Source organism: Triplophysa dalaica, chromosome 8 (assembly GCF_015846415.1).
Source record: "Triplophysa dalaica isolate WHDGS20190420 chromosome 8, ASM1584641v1, whole genome shotgun sequence".
Classification (NCBI taxonomy): domain Eukaryota; kingdom Metazoa; phylum Chordata; class Actinopteri; order Cypriniformes; family Nemacheilidae; genus Triplophysa; species Triplophysa dalaica.
The window spans coordinates 11103171-11127878 of record NC_079549.1 but is presented as its reverse complement, the minus strand read 5'-3'; the positions used below and the strand labels follow the sequence as shown (position 1 = coordinate 11127878).

The following is a 24708-nucleotide window of genomic DNA, read 5'->3' as shown; positions in this document are numbered from 1 at the left end:
AGGCTATGACTTTTATTTTGAATTACAGTATATTCCTCTGGTTTCTATTAACACGGCTGAGTTCACACATGTTCAAGTCCATATTCTCTAGAACTTCCTTCTCAGCTGTCAAGCGTTTGCACACCATTACTCGAAGGCTGTGATATCATATTTTATATTTACGATATTAGTCGGAGCTCAGTCTGAAATGGAGGGACAGCGCTGGTTACCACTGGAAGCCAACCCTGAGGTATTCATTTCACCCTTCACCCCCGCTCCTTTCCCGTTAATTCAATTTATATTGTCCATCGATTCGTTTTCATGGGTAGCTTTTAGCAGGAACGGTAAGCTGCATTTCACGTCATGGTCATCATATTTTATATGACATGTTTTATGTTCTGTGTCTGCTTTTTCAGGTTATGAACCAAGTGAGTAGATGTCTCGGCTGTCTGGGTGTGTCTAGGAATCAATCAAAACTAGTGGCAAATGAATGATTCAGGTTTATTTGAGCACTACTGAGATCAAACCAATTGCACATTTTTCTGTTATTTGATTTGAGACAAATTAGGCATTTCCTTTGTTGTTAATAACTTAATTTCACATGTTTTAATATTCTCTTTCCACATTAGTTTACCATATAACGTAATGTACTTTTATCTTGAAAACATTGTGTGGACCCATGCATATACTTGTTTAATTCTTTACCTATTTACTTTCAAGCTTTTTACCGTAACATGATTTGTTATTAATATGTATGTGTTGTGTTGTGTTGTACCTGTAAAGTTTTTACGACAGCTGGGCTTGGTACCTACCTGGCAGTTTGGGGATGTGTATGGTTTGGAACTTGAAGTTCTCAGTTTGGTGCCAAGACCAGCGTGTGCTGTTCTATTGCTCTTCCCTATAACTGACAAGGTATGACTGCAGTCACGCCCATACATATATTCACCTGCAATAGGATTTGATTCCGTCTGATAGTTTTATTATAATCACTCTTCAATATATATATTAAATCATACTTGTTTTTGATCACATGCTTTATCACAGATTTTTTTTACAAGGAAATTAGGATTATATTGAGTAAAATAGCTCCTTTTCCCTATACAGTATGAAACTTTTAGACAGGAAGAAGAGGCAAAAATTAAAGCACAAGGGCAAGAGGTGTCCCCTGGGGTCTACTTCATGAAACAGACTATTGGCAATGCTTGTGGTACAATAGGGTTGATTCATGCTGTTGCAAACAATCAAAGGCATCTGGAATTTGGTAGGTGTCAGTGTTTGTATTTTCTAAAGTGGTTTTCCCAACTGTTGTATAATATGTTAGATGGTTTGTTTACATGTTAAATGTATGTTTTGCTTGTTGATGTGTTCTTTTGCAGAGCCTACTTCACCATTAAAAGAATTTTTACTGCAAACTGCAAAGATGAGCCCAGAGGAAAAAGCAGCTTTCCTTGAAAAAGATGAGGTAGTAAAATAGTATGTCTTTGAATTACCATGTGCATCTGACTGGACATAAATTCTGTAGCAAATATATGTGAGTCTGCAGCCAGTCCAGCATCAGGCAACAGAATGAGCAATAATGTATCCTGTGTAAACAGTGCTTAAATCTACCTTGCAGAATGGATTGTAGGACAGCCCACACTAACTACATCTAACTGTTTTCAGTAAACCTTTGAAGGAAACTAAATGAAGCCTTTATTCACAGAACTGGTGTTTGTATGATTTCAGAGTATTCGTGTAACACATGAGTCAAGTGCTCAGGAAGGACAAACAGAGGTTAGTATTTGCAAAATACAGAGAAGTAAAAAAAACTAGTCAAAAATTACTAACAATGTTTACACATTTTTGTTCCATCAAGGGATTTTTTCCATGTAATGTCTTACGTTGAAGCAGCAGGCATGATATATTGGGACATTGACCATATTGTAGATATTGGAGGGTTAGAATTTGATCTTTTAGAAATAGAGATTATGGAAGTGGGCGGAGCTTCCATGCATAGTTGTTTATTCAATTACTAGTCATTAAGTCACGTAAAGAAATGTACAGTAATGTACAGTAAAACAAACGTTGTTTTTATTTATTTGAATACATAGATTAACACAATTTTGTAAATCTGGTTTGTAGTAAATATAGATATCTTCATTTATATATTACATGTATTTTATTTTGATAAATTGTTGTCATTTATTCTGTTATTTAATGTATAACTTATTTAATGCATATAACCTTTTTAGTTTTACTTCATATTGTAAAAAGTGTATTTCTAGGACATGATATTTAAAATCATGAAACACGCTAACTGTTTCTATTCTCTGCTCATCCATATAGGCTCCAAGTTTAGATGAAAAAGTGGATTTGCATTTTATTGCTTTTGTAAATGTTAACGGACATTTATATGAACTGGGTAGGTACATGACGATGAATAATTATTCTGCTATTAAGCGTTTTTGAAGGGTTACATTCAGTCCACATTGCAAATAAATGCAAGTGATGTTCTAAAATCGTATTATAATATAATGTATTGCAGCATTGCCTCACTGTTGCCTCACTCATCATCTTTGCCTCACCAACGCACTAACCATTTGATTCCTAAAGCTTGCCAAAAAACATTAGCTGCTATAACATGTTCCACTCTTCTGGTGAGGCTTTCCACTAGATGTTGGAACATGGATGCAGCAGTTTTATTCCATTTAGAGGTCAGGCAGAGATGTTAGACAATCAGGCTCCCAGAAAGTGTTCCAATTTATCCCTGTGGTGTGGTCTGGGCTTTGTGCAGGCCAGCCAAGTTCTTCCACGCCAGATTTAGTAAACCATTTCTCTATGGTACTTTGGCATTGTCATACCAAAATAAAAAAGAACTTGACCCAAACCATAACCACAAGGTTGAAAGCACACAGTAATATTAAAATAGTATTGCGTAGTTTAGGATTATGATTTGTTCCCACAGAAATGACTGAAATAACCAAAACTGTTAATTAGAAGAGGTGTCTACCTTTGGTCAAACATTTTAAGATGTGTCTTAAAAGTCTTTTATTCAGGTTATTTCATACTTTTTCATGTGTTGCAGATGGACGCAAGCCTTTTCCAGTTGTTCATGGGAAAACCACTGACGACACATTCCTTGAGGTGGCTTTATGTTTCTAATGTGGATGTGCAGACTCTTGGCAGTTTGTCTATTTTCAGTTTGATTTATTTGTTCATATTCCTTATTTAAGTATTTAATCTCTTTGGATTGCCAGAGTATTTTTTATGGTTTTGGCAATTAATTTTGTTTGATTTGCAGGATTCTGCAGAGGTCTGCAAGAAGTTCATGGCACGGGATCCCCAGGAGCTCCGCTTTACTGTGGTGGCTCTTTCCAAAGCATAAATATTCTTGATGTTTTACCTAAAACTGCCAATCGTTCAGAAGTGCTGTTTTAGAACATTAGCATTTATACATTATCAGTTCAAATTTGACTTTGATAATGAATTTGTATAAATTTTTGACTTCGACAGATACATGCTGTTAAAAGATTATGAAAATAAATGGTATCCCACAACTGTTTATACCCGAGTCATCTCCGATAAGTATATATAATAAATATACGTTATTTTTGTGTTCACATTGACTTCCAATCACTTCCTCCAAAATTATACACAACCCCAAATTTACTTTATTGTCTAAAAAACTGATTGCAATTTAAGTTTAACTTTTGAGCACAGGCAGGTTTGGCATATTTATGAACAATATGCTTTGCTCCACCATATACCTTATCTTCCAATGTGTTATTGTATATAGTGTCCTCCCACTTCAAAATAAAGTACATACCAGTGTTCTCAAGAAAGGAGCAGAAATACTTATTTAATAAACAGTAGAGATGATTCCATAATTCATTGAGATCAGATGGACCAAAACAAACAAAGAACAAACCCAAATGTTTTTATCTTAAATTGACCGTGTTGCTTACAGAGTAGCCTACTTATCTGGTGACACTTTACAGTGAGATTCCATTTTTTATATAAGTTAATAATTTTGTTGCATTAGTTAACGTAAACTAACAATAGTTATTTCTACCCTGAAAAAATAACTTGTAGAATTTGCTTAGTAAAAACCTCGCAACAATTTGCAAAAATGTAAGTAAAATTTGCTGCTATAATTCAAGTACAAATAAATAATCAGAATAATGTAAACTCTACTTATTAAACTACATTTAGTTTTTGGTAAAAAGTCAAGTGAATGTTACACAATAAAAGTCACTAATCTCGCACTTTCGCATTGAAATATAATGAAAAGAGACTGAGGGTCTTTGCAATGGCATAAGCAAAGTTTCTGCTGTATGAAGTATTGCCTCGTGGGTCCCTCACATGAGGCACAAGCACCACTCTTCTGAACAATGGTAACCACATAAAAAAAAAATTAACAACACAAACAAGTCTTTCTTTTCACTGATAAACACTTAAAATGACAGTTACAAATTGAAAAATCTTAAAATTAATCTCCTAATGCAATCAGATACAAAGCCTGCTGGGAGCTACAGAACAAACTTCATTTGACCAATTTAAATGGGTTTAACATAATAAAATTGAGTTGGATTTACTTAATAATTCGTTCAAATAAAACTACTTAAACGAATAACCCAAATTAGTAGGTTTTATTCCCAAGAAACCTTATTTTAACACAATTGTTTTGTTAAAAACAGGAACATAATTAAATCAAGTATATTTTAATCGTTTCTTTTCATAAAATCTACTAAAACACAAAAATCAATTTTTCAGCGGTTTTTATTAATTGTAGTCCACATTAATTTCCACTTAATGTTAATAAATACTTAGGATGACCTGTCGCTCTGTTGTGTTTTCATATTGTCTCATATTGTGTGCAGCGCACGTCTGATACTTTAGTTTAAAATGAACCTGCCCTGACCCATCGATGCTCTTCCTCATATTTTCACTCTGTTCGGTTAAAGCGAGCTGTTGATGGGAGGGTCGGATACTTTTACTGATTTGGGCCTTTTTCTGAAACGCACTTTTTGAGACGTGAACTAGTAGGAGGTTAGGTGTAACCTAAATCTGACGCACTAGAGGGCGTATAACTCCCACAAAGCTAAAATTTCTCACAAGTAGCCAAAGCCACAATAAAGACGTAATTTCTCTCCAATCGTGCGTTGGTTTACATTTCTCCTTGAGTTTTAAAATAACGCTTAGGGTGGTCGCATAGGAAAAGTGGGATTTAATTTGGCATCTGCAAGCGCGTGAAGCGCACCTCATGTGAGTGATGGATTGGCGACAGCAGTCATCGGTGGATTACGAGTCTGCTTTCTCAGAAGCACAGAGATGGATAGAGGTAAGAACTTTTCTCACGTTCACATGTTATCTCATGGCTATAAATGATAAAAGTCATTTTCCTCCCTGCGAATGTTACACAGGCTACAACCTGAAGAATTCAGTCAGTGTAGGCTAACGTTACTTCCCTACACACACCATAATGATGTAACAGTAAACGTTTTAAGTTTGAGTAAAGATAGGCTAACTTTTTTCTATTTGAAATGTAGCGAGTTTACAAATCGATGTTTTTGGGACAAATTAGTAAATCCTTAAGTTTTTGAATAGGTAAATAATCATAGCTCATTTAGTTTTAATAAAGAAAAATTGGAATACGGATTGGTAAATGTATGCACTGCATTTGTAATTGATTACTGATTTTGATTTTATCCTAATGAAGATCAAACTTAGTTTCCTAATATAAGTATTATTTTGCAGCTGAGAATACTACCAAGATACAAAGCAATAGTTCCTTATTTTAAATGATAGTTGAAGTTCATCAAATATATATTTTGTTCGCTGTTTGTCAAATTTTCTTTGTTAGAAGGCATTGTATTTTCAGAGCATGTCATATATTTTGCACCTGCTGTCAAGTCCTGACATCTTACTAACAGTAAAATTGGTGCCTTAAGCACTCAGAACTGTCACAATGGAAAACCAAGTACTACAAAAAAACAATTTTAATGCTTTGCTGTGTTTATTTAATCAAATTCAAGGGCATTACTGATTAGGATTTTCTTATCCTCCTGAATTCCCATCTCAGCAGGAGATGGCGTGGTCTGTAACTGAACAAATATTGTTCCTGATTCATGAGGGGTGAATCTGAATGCTTTCACTGTGACATCAGTCTCCCACACATGTACACTGGTTCATTGTCATGGCCAGTGAACCTTGGCAGGGCAGTTTCAGCCTCGAGCTTCTCCCCCGCAAAGCAAGGTGATGTGTCATTTAGCGTCTGATCTGAATGATTAACGTGTTGACGGGTGTGAGGGGCACCGAGCAGGGCTGTGAGTCTGTGCTTGTGTGTATGTCAAAAGCTCGGGGTGCTGTGGTCAGCTGAACGATCTGGAGTTTGTCACATGTGCTCACTCTTGCACCAGGCAGGCACCATGACTGGGCTAAGACATTCTTGTTTTTCGTCTGGAGTTAGTTCTCTGCTGGTTAAAGTCACGGCCTTCTGAATTAGTTGGTAGAACTGACTTAAAAATGTCAAGGTGCGGGAATGTTAATAAAGCTGCCGCTAGCTGTTGTAATAATAAGCTTCAACTTTTTATACTACATTTTTCAAAAGTAGATTTGCATAAAAAATAAAATAATAGTGTAGAAGGTTTATGCGAGCTATAGTTTCATACTTTGATTCTGTATGAATGAAATATAGCACCAGAGCTGCCTCAGCTGTTGTTGTTTTCATGTTTCGGCTGCACACAAGAATCAGTCAATATGCTGTTTGAAAGCAGTTGTGAATGATTTACTACGTAATAGAAATCAAGACCAACCAGAACTCAGTATGCAAATAGATGTTAGAAAAAAGACCAATAAGAAAATCACTTTACTTTAACACCTTTAGTGTAATGCTGATGTAATGTCATTGGTTCTCAACAGGGGGGCTGTGGCCCACAAGAAGACCCCAGCTAATTTCCAAGGGTGTCTAATACATATTTTCAAATTAGACCGATTCAAATACATAATAAAATAAAAACAAAGATATTTCTTATAATTTGGCCATTTTCGTAATGATTAAAAAAAGCCCATTAATGTCAAGCTCTTTAATATTTAATTGGGGCTCGCCTTTTGTTTGTATAGTTAAATTCTTAATTTGAAAGTTATGAACATTGTGCCATTATAGTCCTTCATATGTTCAGTCAACCTTGCTTTGATATAGGGATAATGGCACTTTTTTTCACAATTAACGATGTGTGGCATTCCCGGTGTCCAAACAACTTGGAATGCCTTATTGTGCCTTCATGAATGAACAAAAGCTTTAGTGCAAATTTGCAGCTGAATTAGAATTACATGCCTCATGTCAGCCGAAGCCTGCTATTTAAACAAGTACAGTATGTCATCACAATGTAAGCTTAAGAAGTAAGTTCTGATATTACAACCTTACAACCAGAAACATTTATTTATTGGTAGTTGAGAGACTGGCTTGTGGGTTAAAGGTGCACTGTTTGACCACTTAGATCTCAGATCTTAGTTTTTAATCTTAGTTTTGGAGCAGTGTTTTCCATCTTAGTGTTTGAATAAATAAAAAGGGTTGAATGCCCTAGAATTGTTTGCTTTCTAAATTCGTCAAAACATCTTTTTTGTGTTGTTTTATGGTAGGCAAAGATGTCCCAGAAATGTCAGTTGTTAACATTTTCAAAATATCTTCCTTTGTGTTCATCAAAACAATTAATGATTTTTTACAGGTTTGGAAAAACTTGAGGTTGAATGAAGCCACCATAGGCATTACAATTAATGGAACAGCAGGGGTCAGGATTTCATATGTCACGGAACTATAATGTTTACGGCACCATGCTGTGAAATGTGATCCACATGATTTACCTATTGTGCTTAAAAAACTTGTGATGGTTTACATGATTACATAAATTAGACATATGGAACATGAAATTATTTGTCAACATGAACTTCTGTGCCAAATGATTCTGGACTTTGATTTGCCTTTATTGGCATGTTATCTTTATATTATTAACTTTAAAAGACACAGATCAATGTAACACATTTTGCATATTACTAAATTGACACGGCTCTTTTCTTTCGCAGAACACAAAAAAAGATATTTTGAAAAATGTTGTTAACCGAACAGCGACGACAACCATTGATTTGAATTTGTTTTGTATCCATACAATAGATGTGAATGAGTGTCGCTGCTAATCGGTTGCCAATTTTTTTTTAAATATCTTCTTTTGTGTTCTGCTGAAGAAAAAAAACTCATGGAGGCTTGAGGTTTCATGCAGGGTGAGCAAATTATGACAAATTCATTTTTGGGTGAACCATCCCTTAAATTTTTTCTGTATGTAAGCAGCAGTTTGAGCTTAAAATTACTTTTAAACACATGTTCTAAAAAGCTTGACTGAAAATCCCTTTAAAATGATCTGCCTTTGGTTTGTTATTTGCATTGAAACATGATCTGGGGAGAGAATCACACCATTTGTCCACACATCAGTAATACCAAAAATGTACCTATTATTTTTGGCCTTCTTTTGTTCGCCAGACATAGAAAGTGTCCTTTTAAAGCTCTGCTTCTGACAGAAAGCCAACAATAGGAGACTCACATTGTGGTTAAGATCTTAGTCAATACCGTTCTCGAGATAGTCAGTGTCCTTTTACATGTAAGGCTCTCCACGCCCTCTGAATACATGCCATGCTGCTGAGAAACAGCCAAGTCAAAGCAGCTTAGTCTACTTTTGGAAATAACAGAGGTGATGTACTAATAAGTGGATACACTTTATTGACATTACTAGATTTCTTATCATTTTCATATTTAGTTGTTTCGTATCTAATCTCACCCTTGAACTTTGTTGTCTTTGATTATAAAAATAGTCCCAGCACGAGGCAGTCTTGAAGACATTACACAATGTCTGTAAAATGGTGAAAGTATTTACGCAAAATGATTTCTTCCTGCACCAGTAGTGTACGGTAATACAAAACACATTGAGATTACTCATGACATTGTCTCTGAATAGCTAAATAACAACTGCTGTTTGTTGTTGTGTCTTTAAATCTGAAAATGGAAAACATTCTGAAAAAGGAGCTTTACTCATAGATGTTATATGAGGTGTGGATCGACGGGGCTCACGTCGTAAAAGCCGACTCTGAGGGTATAAACACATAAATGCTTCCCTGTGTGCGAGCAACAACAACGGGTCGCCTGCCCAGTGTGTCCTGCAGGAGCTGCTTGAGATCATTGTAAAGGCATGAAGCAGTGTGCAAAACTGTGACATTCCTCCAGATGCTCTACTTCACAGTGGTTTGGCCGCTGGGTTTCAACCCTGATTACTGAATAACCCAAGATTCTCCATAAGAGACCGTGCTGTTGTACTGGTTTGCCAGTCCTCTGGAATTGCAGCTTGGAAGAACAACTGTTGCTTTCCTCTCGCTGAACATCCCACCTTCCCACTCACTTGTTTTGGCGCTTCCTGTGTTTGTCTGATTCTTAGGCAGTCACTCAGAAGAGGTTTGGGAGCAGTCATTTCCGGAGTTCTCTAGAGAATGGAGTTCTGTTGTGTGAGTAAGTATGACTGCCTTTACTTATACTTTTGTATTTTTTTAAGCATGTTCTACCTTTGTCATTCTTTAAGCACACTTCATGATTTGAAGCTTTGTTGGTTAAGTTCTTAATTGCTAAATGAGGGACATATTGTTTCTTGTGTGTCTTTCATAAGCGTTGCAAGTCTCTGTATGTGATATTAAGGAAGGCAGCCCCTGAAAGGCTTTATTTTGTGTTTTGTTTTGTAGCGGTTTTGTGCCTGCTTATTACACAACTTGTTATTGTACAGATATTGTAATTTGCATTGAAATAATTGACATGACATGGAATTTCAAAAATAGGAGACTGGTTGCTATGAACAAGGGTCAAATGTGAAGTTTCAGTATGAAAAAAATATTGGACTGCAGAATGTGATTTGATATGAACTGTTATTATTATGTAAGATTATTTTTATGAGTTTTTATTATGTAAGATACTTAAAGAAATATTTCTTTTTGTGTAGCCTCATTTGCTTACCCTTATGCCATTTCAGATGTAAGACTTTCTTTCTACAAATAAGAAAATGTTTTATTTGAATGATTTTTTGTTCATCACTTTACATATGTGCACAGGTGAAAAAAAGTGCACTGAAATATACTTGTATTTAAAGTGCTTTATTTTCAAGCACCACGTGTAATTTTGTAATTAATTTTAAAAATGAATTTATTATGATAAAGTGTACTCAACTATTATGAGACACCCTGAATAGAATTACTAGAGACTATATTTTTTATACATCAAGTTCAAATTAATGTGTGAAAACAGAGCACTTTTAAGTATGCTTATGAAATTTGATTAGGTGTAATTAAATAAAGTGTAATTTAGTGTGTTTTGTTCACCTGGTAGAGGTGTTTTAACTTTTTTAACCCAAAAAGTTAAAACAAGCAAAAATCTGATTCATAAAAAATCCAAAAGTGTCTTCTGAAGAAAAAGCATATATGTGTTGGACTTAAAATATATTGAGTTTATTTTGCAACACTGGAATCAAAAACCAGCATATCCAAGGGTTAAATTAAAATATGACAACACGTCCATTTGGGATGACATGAGAGTGAGTAAATCAAGAGAGTTTTTATTTTTGGGTGGACTGTTCCTTTAAAACACTGTCTGAAATATTAACCAACGTATAATTAACATTTACTCAACTTACTCTAACTGTAATGTGCCTCTGATGTCAGCTGCATGTCATTCAATGTTCATTATGTAATGCAGTTCTATTTAAAAAACGGCATTATTCGCACTTTGCCGCAAACTCTGTTCTGCGTGTCCCAGCAAACAGAGGAAAACAACACGGATGGCAGAGCATTTAAAAGTACATCTGTGACAAGGTGATCCACAGTGCCAGCTACTCTAGCAGGGTTTAGAAACCTGAGCAGGGCAGAGTGCAGGCGCAGAGGGAGAGGCAGCGCTCGGGCCCCTGCTGCAGTAGCAATGCTGCTCTGTTTAGGCGAAGAGAGATTGTCGGGTCATTGGCTGGACATGACAGGGTGCAAGCTCAGGGATTTCAGGCTGTTAATGAACCTGACTGGGATGTTCTGGAGAAGCGCGTGGGCTGTGGCCCCACGGTCCACCGAGTGACTCAGCAGACTAATTACCACAGACCAGAGTAAAATCTCACTGGCCTTACCTATGTTGCGTGCTTGCAGAGCTGAGCCATTAGCTTTGCTGTTTGCACACGAGCGATCAAAGGCGTACCTGAGGATACTGTCACTCTGGATCTCACTTTTAAACAAAGACTCCTGTGATACAACCACTGGGGCCCACAGCAAAGAGCTGAAAGAATGTGCATTTCATAGATGTGTGAACAGATATCTCGGCAAGGTTGTGCACAAGTGACATTGTTTTGACTTTTTAAACCAAGAAATATAGTTATAGTTAATATTTTTTGTGCTTTTTTAAAACACAAGTTTTGCTCAGGTTGTTTAAATATTTGTGGGCTTCCAGTGATCGTTTCTATAGGGAGTAATGGCTTTAACAACAATGGCAGTTCTAAAACCACTACAAATATCAAATGATGTGAAATTCTTTACATTTGGTCTCTTGCGCAAATAAATAATATTTACATGCATATTTGGGTTTATTATTTTTATTAAAAAGGAAATATTTCCATATAAGTAATTATACATAACAGGCGAAAAAAAGCATGAAACAGATGTTACTTTCTGCCTCTCCCTGTATTTCACATAACAAAACTTAAAATTCCGTATTTAGTTTTACACTCATCATTATCTTTAAAGAGACAGGTCACCTAAAAATCTGTCATAATTTACTCACCCTGATTTCTTATCTCATTGGTTCTCTCATGTGTTGTTGTCATTTGAACGCTATGTCACACGGAAATCAAGCACCAATGAGATTTGCCGAGATTTTGATATGCTCTGCTAGTTTACATTTCAGTATTGCTAAGTATGAAATGTTTTCTAAATCAAACGTATCACTTAAGAAGACATTTATTACCATACTGGAGTTATCTGGAAAACTTTTGATGGACGTAGGTTATTTCTGGAGCTTCGCCATAAGATATCATAAAGACATTTTATTCTAAAATTATTTTTTTATGTTCTATTCCATTAAGTTTGCAGTGCACTATATTGCTTATGCGATGGTTTCTCTTTTTCACACACAACTAGACTAGGCTGTGAACTAATGTCTGTGTTTTTTAGGCATTTGATGACTTGTTAACTGAAGCCAGATGGCCAATTTAAAGGAGGCTGTAAACTGGCAACCAACGCACATTAAGATTGCTTGTATTGACTTGTGTTTTTTTGCTACTTTCAGTCTGATCAACAACATCAAGCCTGGCATCATCAAGAAACTGAACAGGCTCTCCACACCTATTGCTGGCCTGGTAGGTTGCTTTCTCTGATGCCTAGACATGAACACTTCAGCAGAATTCAGATGTAGTATTTAACCTGTGTGTTATCTATGACCTAAACCCACCATTAGAAGTTTAGAAGTTCAGGAATGATTCACTGAGTGGCTGATCCGTAAATAGGTATTTGGTGCGAATAGAGTCGATCATTTACTTAGACCTGGTGGTCAGTAGGAGTCATTAGTTTAAGTCAAAACTCCCAGAAGGTGTCCAACTTTCCATTGCGATTCCTGGGTTATGACTGATTCACGCACATGGTAAATAAGATGGAGCATGTAAGTCTGTACTGTGATATGATAACTAATGCCATTGTTCTTAATGGCACAGTATGCAAGATTTTCATTAAAATATTCAAAGACCACTAGCACAGTGCACTAAAAAAATGAACCCTCGCTGCAGTAAATTTTACTTAACCCATCCTTGTTCACAGTACATAAAGAATGCAAGTTACTGAATTTACGTAAGTGAACTATGTTATTTATACAAAAAATTAAGATCTGTCAGCTTTACTTAACAAGTGTTTGACTGGTCAATTTAACATTGTTGAGTTGAACGCAAAACCCTATAATATTGGTTGAGTTTACTTAAAGCGGCCCTTACATACAGGGTTTCTGCCAATCTCATATAAATCTAGAGTACATATAGAGTTGTATTGCATACGTGGTTTCTTCAAAGAGAATTTAGTTTGATCACATTTATAAAAGATAGATACAGCTGTATGTTACTTCCGAAAATCAGATGGCGGGTGTGGGTGGGAGGGGAAGGCTGAACTAAAGCACACTGTCAACAAAACACACACATCAGTTATACTTAGTTATATAATCAAAAAATTATACTTTCGACTATTCTCAGTACGTGAAAAATTATCAGCGAGCTGCAGATACTTTCTTATTGACACCCTTAAGAGCTTCATTATGTAATAAAGTGAGCCATTATATACTGCTATTGTATTCGATTCACCCAACTGGGTGTTCATTAAATTATATTCTTTCGTTTTCAGTAGAAGACAGAATGCCATACAGGTGTGGAACAACATAAGTTTCACTAAATATTTTTATTTATTTAGTATTTAAGTTTATTTGCACAGAGATGTGACCAGTGGGCTTGGACTAAATCATGTATTTATCAAAAACTTTGGGGCTAATCAATGCAAAACATGCAAGCTCGTTTATTTCCTATTGCCCTTTAAAAAAAATGTACCCAGGTAGGCCTGGATAAGCATCTCGATATCCAACAGCAACATAGAGGTATTTCCATAAAATGGTTCCAACCCCTACTGAGCATAAACACACAATTGAGGTCTTAAATGGCAAGGGCTAAGCGAAGATATGCAAAGAAAAACACACAGTTTGGAGAATGTTTCTGTTTTCTTAAATTTCGTTACGACTGCGTAGTAAGAGCACTGTCTCTGAGCTAACAAAAAAACACTAGAAGACTCTTTCTGCAAGAACACAGTAGACTATATTAGACATATAGACATAGTTATGACTTATGAAATCACATTTTCCACTAAATAAAAGGCTCATTCACATTTCTGAAATCTTAGCAGTGCTATTATTGTTCATTCTGGATGCTTAGCTTTGTTGAACAAAATTTAATTCTAATACAGAGGTTTTATCATGGCTGTTGTTTTGGTTAAATCAAGATTCATTATAGCGTAGAAACGGAAATCTCTGGTTTTGTGGACTGTGTAGTGATTCTGGCTTTGGATTGCTGAGCTCTACTCGGGGTTTGGCTTAAGCTCATCCCTGGATCAGTTTCTCATAGTTTGAACACTCCTTGTTCCATCAAACCAGGAGCCGCGGTTTACTCTCGTGCTTCCCCAGATAGCCGATCCTCCTTTTAACAATCTAAAGAGAGGAAGCCTTCACATGTGTGGCACTCTAGACGACCACATTAGAAAACTCATTCTGGAAGGGCTTTACCCTGAGGTTGAGAGGAGAGATGACTCCAGAGAGCACAGCCCTTCATAAACCCCTCTATAATTGAGCGGGATGGATATATTTGAAGCAAGCCTCAACATTGCGAACGGAGAATTGGCAGAACAAATTATTTGAATAGAATTTTCCACAGGCCACCGAGCTTTAAAAATGCGCTCTTTAAACGTTTATATTTTACTGTTCGGTTTTATTAAGCCCATAATGCATGAGTGTTAAAATCTAAGTTTAATGAACTGGCAAGTTATTCCCTATTCAATAGTTTAAATGATTAAATACGACGTTGCTATGTTTCAGAAGATTTTGAGAATTTACATCAGCAATGACAGAATGCCATAGATAAACTCACAAACGATGTTATACTGTATAACCAGTGATGCCTATTAGATAGCACATGTACGTCTGTGAGATGTCTGATAAAGATCTGAAAGACATCTGCTAAGTAAAAACATCTATTAAAGGTCCTAGAGAAAGCAGTTTTAGGCATTTTGGAGTCTGAAAGGAAACTTATTGTGTTGTATTGTCGTCACTGATTGTGCACAACTAAATGTCAGTAATATTTTCTGCTTCATTGACCCATCATCTGTCATGAAACTCATTGTGCAAAAATAGTTCCATCACTATTTACTCTCTTATATTGTTCAAAACCTGTATAGCTTTCTTTCTTACATCGAACATACAAGAATAAATGTTTTTGTGTCTTTCTTGAAGCTTGAAAGTTCCGATCTCTTTCCATTGTATGATTCAAAAGAGTAACATGGTGCATTTTTTGCGTTCCACAAAAGATAGACAGCCACGTGGGTTTAAAACAATATGAAGATGAGCAAATGACGACAGAATGTTTATTTTGGGGTAAACTGTGTTTTAACAGATATTCATGTTTTGACAAACATGTCCTTGAGATGAATTTGAACTTGGAATTTTAAATTCCAAGCAGAGGTTAAAGAGTTAAAGTTCTGGAACAGACACCTCTTCCAAGAAATTATTCAACAGGTATTTGCAAGCAGGTGATTAAACGGTACATGCAGAATCTCCCATATTTCACATTTGTTAATATTAAGGACACTAATCAAACTGTTTGTGGTTGAGAAATGAAACAACAAGAGTCATTCCAGGGTCAAATTTCTGTGCACCACATCTACTTTATTGCACAGTTCAGTGAGTTTGTTCCAAAAATCTTGTTTGTCACCTTTAAGGAAGCCACAGATGAAACTGAGTACCTTATGTAAATAACAGACATATTAAATTTCGCCCAAAGAGGTCATCCTACGATCCTGATTCTTCCTTAAACGCTGGTTTAAGAGAGGAGGTAATTTGGATGTGTAGTCAAACTTAAATGGTTAGCTCTTTATATCCATCTGCTAATAAGCATGTTTGCTCTTTAAACATAGGCCAAAGGAGCCTGCCTTTTCTGGGCAAACTGTAAACATGGTGACATGGGAAAGGCTGGGCTGTGCACTCTAGACAAGATATCCAGATGGTTGATCGCTTATAGAAGTAAACATCTTAATGAAGCTGACATCGCTGGTCACCAGCATGTTATGTTAGCGTTAGATGGGATTATGTTTTTATTACCATAGAATGAGCTATTTCTATTGTAGCCTACATACATCGCGGGTACACTTGCATGGAGTTCGCCATGTTATTTCTACAGTAGCCCTAAATGGACAAACTGCTCTACAGGGGGCATTCCGTAAATATGTTATCTTCTTGAGCAAAGAAGCAAAAATGGGATGACATCTTAATACAGTGTCAGCCTCCGTATTGCCTTGAAATGGGAGGGGGAAGTGGAGTAAGCTGTTGGTTGCAATTCGCAACCTCACTACGATATGCCGCTGAATTGCATACTCTGGATCTTTAACTTAAGCAACAAGACCCCCTTTGTCATTCTGCAAAATCTAGTACACTTGGTTATAATGGGTCCATTTTCTAGTTTAGCACTGGTATAAACCAGCCTGAACCAGCACAGAAATTCAAGCTGGTCTTTACAAACGAGAAATTGAATAGATGTCATAACACTCATTTAGGGACATGGGTTCAGTCTTCATTCAAGTGTGATATCAACATACACTACCTGTTACACATACACATAGACACACTATCTTAAGTTTCCTTAACACATTAAAGCATTTCCTCGTCCCCCACCCTTACGACTGGAATAATTGCTTGGGGGAAATAGTTTGTTGTTTAGGTCACCAGTCTTCTGTTTCATAGCAACATTGTCTCCAAAATAGTCCACCGCCCTGAAGATTCCTCAGATGTTCTGCTGAGGGGTTGAGTGCTGGTTTCTGGGTGTGAAAAGGGAGCGCATGGCTGAGTTTATGTGTTTGTGTGAGAACTTATGTGCAAGACCGAGAGTAAAAAGAGAGAGCGCTTGTGTTTGTGTGCCTGCCCTACATGTGCATGGGAGGGCACCTGCAGCTTTGATACATTCTGTCGTACTTTTGCACCGCCCCTAGGGCAAACTCCCGCTCCCACAGGTAGTGACACGGGTCACTCACTGATGTCCTGCCTTCTTTTTTTTTCACTCTCTCTGTGTTGTGTCACTCTTTATTTGCCACCTGCCTTCTCTCATCTCCTCCCACCCCTGTGAGCTCACAGGACTGTATGAACTTTGGATGCAATGATTTCTGAACTGCGTGTGCCAGAGTATTCCCACACGATTACTGTCTAACTCAAACAGTGGACACATATTCTCTGTTGACAGGACAACCTCAACATCTTCTTGAAAGCCTGCGGCGTGCTTGGACTAAATCAAGCCCAACTTTTCCACCCAGGAGACCTGCAAGACTTATCTACACGTGGAACTGTCAAGTAAGTTTTGGGTTTCTCAACTTCTCAACAATGTATTAGAAAGTTTTGCAATACGCCAGTGTGGAAAATAGCTGTGGTATATCTCCAACAGACATACGTCCAACTGCTGTTTATGGTTCACTGCATGGTGTTTTTGGCAGCTCTGAATGTCCACTGGTCTCGTGTCCACATACTTCAGAAAAACAGGCTTGTATTACCAAGCCAGGCAGTTAAATTCTGTATTAAAATACAAAACCGCACAATGTGAACCGCACAGTGTGTATTGGCCAATCATTAAACAGATTCACGGGAGGTTTTCTTGGTTCTTGACATAATAGCCTAATTTCATTTACCGTACAACCATTCCCTGCTCGTATTAACTTGTTTTGTTTGTAAAAAGAATTTGAATATTAATTGATTTTATTACGGTTGTGTGTCAAGTGAAAACTAAAAGTCAAAGAACTGTCATTAAACTAAACAGCCAATAAAAGAAGGGGAGCAGAGGTGAATGGCTTCAAAACCATAATCTGATGTGTAAATCCTAGACGAGTAGAGATGAAAGATGTGTTGCGTGCATTCTGAAAGAATTTGATTACCACATGCATGTGTTTGTTCTGTGTGCATGTTACATCACGCTTTATTATTTTAGTTTCAATGTTTTGGATCAGCAAATACCTGTTACTTGGGTGGAAAGACATGGCATGTTGATGAACCAGTTCAGTATTCTCACAGGTGTGGCTGTGGGAGCCCTTGACGTTGAGCGCTGTCCACAAAAAAAAATTTGTTTGATATTTGAGAAGAAAAGGTTTTAGGCTATTACCTCTGACAGTTCACTCGAATTGTGTAACACTGCGAAGTGTTTGTGGATAATTCACAATAATGGGTGTTTTAAAAAACGATACACCTTAAACAAGTATAATTATTATTACTTAAAAGGTGTGATACCAAAATGACACGCTGTTGTTTTTTGTATGTAACACGAAAGATTCAACTTTATAAGAATGATTGTGCAATAACAGCATTCCAATCTGGAACAATATGACGTTTTTTTTGATGAACTGTTCCTTTGCGTGCTTTACAGTTAGGCATATGCCTATTTGCAATACTTTTAGTTTTGTTCCCAAGTCTTCCGATAGTTGATCCTTTGTGAAACGCTTCATTTGACTAAGGTGTGTACAGCTTGGTCACGAACATGTCCAGCTCAATAACGTCCGCATATTGCTGCACAGGACAGATCATTCCTGTTTCACGTCACATACAAATTAGTAATGATTCAAATATGCGAAATCAACCTGCCCATATGATAACACTGCTTTGAATACAGATGCATCTGCTAATAATATCCTTTCCGTCTGTATAACCTCAGTTAAAGTGACAGCGCCGTCAGACGCTCAGCTGTGGGGTGAGATTACACAAAGTGAGCTTTGCTGTGTGACGGTTACCATGCCACACCCTCTCTCCCATAGCAACAGTACAGAGGCTCTAATTAAATAGTGCTCATTCACTCCCTATGGTCTATAATAACACATTTACTGGTTTTGCTTGAATTGTTTGTATATTGTCTGTAGGTGTGTGTGCACAGGTGTATATATGGGTGTGCGTGTATGATCCGTGTGTGTGCCTTGCTGCATGTGTTTATCTGAGTCCACTGACAGGCATTTGCCGGAAGGGTTCCAGAGGTACTAATTTTAGAATGGAAAGGTCGCATTTTGACACGAGATGAACTGCGGTGGTGATATGAATCCAGGCACTTGCTGTTTTAAGCATCTGTTTTCGCATGGTGTATTACATTCCTCTGGATTAAATGCTTGTGTTTGCAAAAGGAAAACTTTGGTTCCGGCTTGCGTTATCTGTATCGGACATTGCTGCATGAAATTTGCATATGGTTACTGTAACCTGAACTTGATGAGCATCAGTTTAGAAGGTCAATGTTTTTGAAACCCTTATCCTAAATGTAACCCTTGTTAAATCATTCTTCTTGAAGGGATGGTTCACCCAAAATAAAAATTCTGGCATCATTTATTCACTGTCATGTGCTTCAAATCCTTTAATGGCTCGTTGTTTTGTCGAACACAAAAGAATATATGTTTAGAAATGCCCCAGTGGTTTTGTTTTCAAACAGTGAAAGTCAATGGGGGCAAGTGATGTCTGGTTTTTAACATTCTTCAGAATATATTATTTACACACCTGTATGAATTTCTTTATTCTATTTAACACAAAAGAAGATATTTTGAAGAAAGTTGGAAATCAAACAGTTCTGGGGCACGATGGGCTACCATAGTAGCCTTCTTTTCCCACTATGGTATTCAATGGTGCCCCAAAACTGTTCTTCAACAGAACAAAGAAGCTTAAACAGGTTTGAAACAATATGAGGGTGAGTAGATGATGACAGAATTTTCATTTGTGGATGAACTATCCCTTTAATGGCCAATTCTGCATTATTCTGCATTTTTTTAACACTTGTACCCTTGGGAATCGAACCCATGATGAATCCAAGTGAGCTTCACTTATCCTGAAACAAAATATTTGATTAACCCCTCGATATAAACCCTTCAATCAAGTACCATGGTTTGGATCTTTTGTTTTATTCTGAATTACGTTTTTAACTAAGAGCAGAATAGCCTGTGCCATGCTTACACAATAAGTTTGCCAGCTGTCAAAAAAGTAGGACATTTGGTCAAGTGGACGAAAAATGTAAGGAGACACACTTATACTGTGCAAGTGAAAAGCTAATTTGATCTATCCTTTAAAGCAAGAATGAACGTTTAAATAAATAAAATAAAAAATGATCCAATGGGGGGCAGAAATGTTCCCCTGTTTGAAGAATTCCTCTAATACACATTACACTAACCCTTCTGCATCTCAGGACATAGTTTGTGTGCCACATCAGATGTTCTCCAATGTCTCATGCTAATCCTCGTGGAGTTTGAAGCCGCCAAATGTCCGGAGTCACACTGATGGCAACGTGAGCAGTTATCACAGTCGCTTACTAGCAGGCTTGAGATAAGCAGAGCCTTTATTCATTATTACTCATCAGTCCATGAAAAGCTGATGTCTCACAGTGAGAAGCAATTTCAGGTCATCTGCCCATCGATTCCTTCCTTTTCCAGCCTGACAGCTGCTTAGTACGGCATGTCTCTACGTGAAAATGAACATCATCAGGTCATTTAGCTGTCTCACAACTAAACACATGCTAAATAAAAACCGTAAAAATATGTTGCTCACTATAAGTTTATGTTCTTGCTTATGGATTAATGCCAAACTTTAAGAACTCTAACACTGTAGAATCGTAAAAAGTGTTTATTTAGTATTTTTAATATTTTCAACCTCACTTCATTGTTATTCTTTTACATTTAGCACACAAAGCATATTTTCTGTGAGTGGAGATTTACGAATCAAGTTTGTCCAGGTGTATTAGTGCTCTGTAAGTATCGGATGTTTCGAACATCCTTTTATAAATGAATGTTCTCAGACATTTGATTTACAAATTGACGTCAAAAGACGAGTCGACTGAACATAATGAAAGTTATTACTAAAGCATTAAATCAATGTTCAGCAGACATGGCGGAAGCCTGAGCTTCTTTAAGTGAACTTTGTTCTTGGGGTCATGTTTTACCATTGTGGTGCAGTGGCCATACAGTCATGTTTCATGAGATTACAAAATAATGTTAATGATACTGAATTTTATCTCTTCGTAAATTCCAGTGATTCATAAAGTGATGCATTACAACTCATAAAAACCTTACCCTTTGATTCAAGTTTTGACGTTTATAGGTATTCATCAAGTACATAAGATTTATTAGTCGTTTCATTACATAAGAAAGGCTGCATTTGTTCCTTGGTCACAATGGAAAAAACATTTTTTTGTTTAATTTTAAGAAGTGTTTGCATGCATTCTAGAGGTTTTAAAGCAAAATAATATTATCCAGACTCTAGATGTTATCATTCATTTCCCAGTGCTAAACCCAGATTACTTACTTTTAATGTTGGAAGCGTGACGAAATACTGGATAAAATGTCTATATTGTATACTACTGTATAGTACTGTTTATCATAAAAAAGTCAGATCCATTTTAAAACACAACATTTTCACTAGGAAGCCAGGGTATGAACACTGGGAATGAATATAGCATTTGATCAACAGCGCGTGGTACTGGATGGCATCACTGGTCTCTGTAACAAGGAGGCTGGTACATTGTGAATCGTTCAGTTGTGAAGGACACAATTGTGCCGATCAGCCTGTCATTAAATGCTCCTTAAAGAAAAAAAAACATTTTCACAGGAGCTGTGTTTGTTTTCTCATCAGGACACTGAAGAGATTTCCACATCTGGTTCCACAAACGTGAACTTGTGCATTATAGCTGTTGAGTTGGATAAGTATGTAACAAGCCTTTTGGGAGCCATTAGATCCATCGTTACTCCTCCTTGAAATATGCATTTGATGCATTACAGAAGTATGCTGTTAATTGAGAGTTAAGACTATTTTTCCTTTTAATAGAGTGAATGATGCCAGCTGACGTGACTCATTTGTAGCATTCGTTCTTGAAAGCAGACGGACATTCTTTACCTGCTGAATGTTACAGAACAGGGCAGTAATGGTCTTAATATCTCAGCTATGCACACACACCCATTCAAATTAGATTCTGACAATGAGGGGTGTTGACGTTTCATCAACCTGCCCGTCCTTTGTCAGTGTGTCATTTTATTGCATAACCCGAAAGGGATTGGCAAGCCTCAACGTGCCTTTTGTTCAACTGGATTATTTCAATATTGAGGATGATTATTGCGTAAAATTCAAGAAATATGCAGTGGATGTTGTCAATAAGGACTTGTCTTTGCCTATAAATATGTCATGTTTATGTGGTGTGATAGTCTATCTTTACTTTAGACTCTTTTACATGGGCCTCTGTGGTTTAGATGTTCCCTTACTGTGTAGACAACTGTTGGGGAACAGGGCAAAGTACCATTTAGAAAGATCCATTGTGCTCTAAATATAAATAAACCAACATGAGGAGTCTTTATGACTTTCCCATTGATTCTTATTTTATGACATTATGTTGTTGAGACAGTAACTTCAGGGCCTATTACTGGGAGAATTTTGTTTGGCTCTTACTTGGTTTGTGAGTAGCCGAATGTTGATTTCACCTTTTGTGAGAATATAACCAAGCAAACATTCTCACAAATGGACAGCAGCATAAACAAACGTTTTAGTTTGCCTTGGGAAATACGCATGATTAGAAGCAATTTGACACAGTATTTGTACTTGTGTAGACACATTCGGTCAAAGTAATTTCAAATCTGATCTAAACGGTCTAAACAGAGCCCCAATTGAGTGGTATTTTCCCTCTGATTATATCTGACAGTGTTTTGATTAGTAAAATGAGCTGTTGGAATAGGAATTTTCCAACCACAATACTCTTATAAAGCGACTTTTAAAGAGTATAAATAAAGATATGAATATAGATATATATTTTAAAGATATAATTGATATATACTGTATAATGGTTGTTAAAAACTAATGAGCTTCTTGCCATAATTCAACATAATCTTTACACTTTAATACACTACAGTCATTACATAACTAAACACAAGAAAAAAATATGTAATGTTTTTTTATTTTTGGATAAATATATGCATTACATGTGAGTGACCAGATGATGACATGAACTTAAAGTATTCTCTAGATCAGGGGAACACAAATATGATGACCCTTTTGTGAGGGACCCCCTTCCTAAAATACATATCAATATATTTGTATAAAGAAACATTTAAACTATGTTAGATAAACATGTCAGATATAGTTTTCGATGACCCCTCATACCCTTCTGGTGGATCCCTGGGGGACACCAGTTTGAAAAAGAAATTTAAGATCATTTTTTATGATTTTAAAGGCCCCTTCCATCTTTCCTCGCCCCAACAAAGAGTCTTTTTTATGGTAGTTTGTTCCTGACGTTTCTTTTCCAGTAGCTTTATAAATGTGTACTTTGTTCCAGCTACAGAGAACATGCACTTTTATTGGAGCAATAAATTGTTATCGGCGTGGCGAACGGCTTCACTTAATTCAGCTAGTTGCACATGCCATGCAGGTTCACCTGCTTAAAACAAGAAAAACATAGGTCACAGCGTGATCGTTCTTCAAACACATGAACTTTCTCTAAAACAGTGTCGTTAGTACTCTAGGAATGTCACCTAAGGTGAAATAATGTTCTAGCCAGCTGCATAGCAGAAACCACGAATGTAAGGGCCATGGACAAATACATGTGTTACTATTGTCTTATTAATATATTAATGGCATTATCACTTGTATGGATTAGAATTAGAGGATTAGAATGCATGTATGGCCCTTTAGACTATAATGTCAAAGAACAGAATTGTGTCGTGACAATGTAAGAAAAGACTGAAATGTGTGACATTCTGGTAAACATGAGGACTGATGTTGGATTTTATTTTCAGGTTTAGTTCAAAAGAGCAGAGAAGGAAATATGGTACATCACTTTAAACACAACAACAGGACGTAAAGACTGTGCTGTTAAAATGCCAATGATGTTCGGCCCTAACCTAACATGATCCTCCTCCTGAATAACCAATGGAGGCTAAAAAAGTCACATACTGTAGAAATACATCATACCACCTGTATCTTAAGATGATTTATCACAATTATTTTGTCTTTCTAAAACAGACATATTGTCAATTTTGTAGTTTGAAACAACAGTAATATCAAACCAGCATCTTCAGTCTGGGTTTAGTTGATGTGCCTGGGTCAGGCCTTTCCTATCTGTTGTTCTTAGTCAGCTGATGTTGCAGACTTATCTAGCAGGACGGCCTCTCTCATGGGACAGGCTTTTTCTTTTACGGGCTGTGTGAGGTGGAGTGCGGTTGACTGAATGTCAGTGTGTTTGAGTGAACATGTGTATGCTGTGTGTATGCTTTTGTACAGAGCCTGTGGAGTTGATGGGATTGTACTCTCAATTTCTAGCTCATTCACTATGGAACACAGAGACCCAAAACATGCTCGCTATTCTTTTATTGTCTTTTTCCCAGGCATTCAGTGATTAACCGAACACTTCTCCCCTACAGGTACCAGGAGAGCAGTAGGAGGCTCAAAAATGTAAGTACTAATGCTCAACTATTTGTTTGGATGTAAAAGCGTGTTTATCACCTAATTTGCTCATTTAAAAAGATGCTGTGAGCTTGAGGAATATTGCTTTATTCCTGTGGTGTTAAATTAAATCCTTATTTTACAGCTCCCACATTGTGGTTTGTGGTGCTCTGTTTATCTCCTTATACAGTTTGTTATATCTATATTTCTGTATTAAGATTTCAGGTCTTAAAACCACAGTATACTGTAACATATGTTTTGAAATGCAGTGGGGGTTTATTATATTACTGAACATTTTAACATATTTAAACAAAATTGAATTACAGGTTCTGATCACCTTATATTGGTTGGGCAGAAAGGCATACGCTGATCCTTTATATAATGGACCTTACCTAAAACTAAAAGCATTTGAAGGATTGCTTGGCAAAACACTATATAAGGTACAATATGTGTATTTTACTGGTGATATATTGAATTGCTTT

General features: G+C 36.7%; 2 protein-coding genes across 14 annotated transcripts in view; both read left to right on the top strand.

Moving 5' to 3' along the window:
- Positions 1-43: 43 nt before the first annotated feature.
- uchl3 (ubiquitin carboxyl-terminal esterase L3 (ubiquitin thiolesterase)) lies at positions 44-3578 on the top strand. Of its 4 annotated transcripts, none has more exons than XM_056754776.1 (9): positions 44-229; positions 396-407; positions 763-891; positions 1084-1240; positions 1356-1441; positions 1705-1752; positions 2305-2380; positions 3044-3102; positions 3260-3578. In XM_056754776.1, exons 1-9 carry the CDS (start codon positions 188-190, stop codon positions 3341-3343), a joined length of 693 nt encoding a protein of 230 aa, XP_056610754.1. In that variant the 5' UTR covers positions 44-187; the 3' UTR covers positions 3344-3578. The 4 variants fall into 4 exon arrangements, with proteins under 4 accessions (XP_056610754.1, XP_056610755.1, XP_056610757.1 ...); XM_056754779.1 differs by having other exon boundaries at positions 101-229; positions 396-478; XM_056754777.1 differs by lacking the exon at positions 396-407.
- Positions 3579-5087: 1509 nt separating this feature from the next.
- Positions 5088-24708, top strand: part of lmo7a (LIM domain 7a) — a 37964-nt gene continuing 18343 nt past the window's right edge. For 4 of the 10 annotated variants that reach the window (XM_056754387.1, XM_056754382.1, XM_056754383.1 and 1 more), the window contains exons 1-6: positions 5097-5299; positions 9438-9508; positions 12305-12374; positions 17043-17149; positions 24205-24235; positions 24553-24666. In XM_056754387.1, the coding sequence (XP_056610365.1) occupies positions 5231-5299; positions 9438-9508; positions 12305-12374; positions 17043-17149; positions 24205-24235; positions 24553-24666 (462 nt within the window). In that variant the 5' untranslated portion in view covers positions 5097-5230. Of the gene's footprint in view, positions 5300-9437; positions 9509-12304; positions 12375-17042; positions 17150-24204; positions 24236-24552; positions 24667-24708 lie in introns of all 10 variants that reach the window. The other 6 variants (XM_056754381.1, XM_056754388.1, XM_056754386.1 and 3 more) reach the window with 4 other exon arrangements.

Excerpts from the sequence above, each read along its gene's own strand:
- uchl3 (XM_056754776.1), top strand. The coding sequence starts at position 188 with ATGGAGGGACAGCGCTGGTTACCACTGGAAGCCAACCCTGAG. Across the intron at positions 892-1,083 it reads TCTTCCCTATAACTGACAAG|TATGAAACTTTTAGACAGGA; the intron begins GTATGACTGCAG and ends TTCCCTATACAG. Across the intron at positions 2,381-3,043 it reads CGGACATTTATATGAACTGG|ATGGACGCAAGCCTTTTCCA; the intron begins GTAGGTACATGA and ends CATGTGTTGCAG.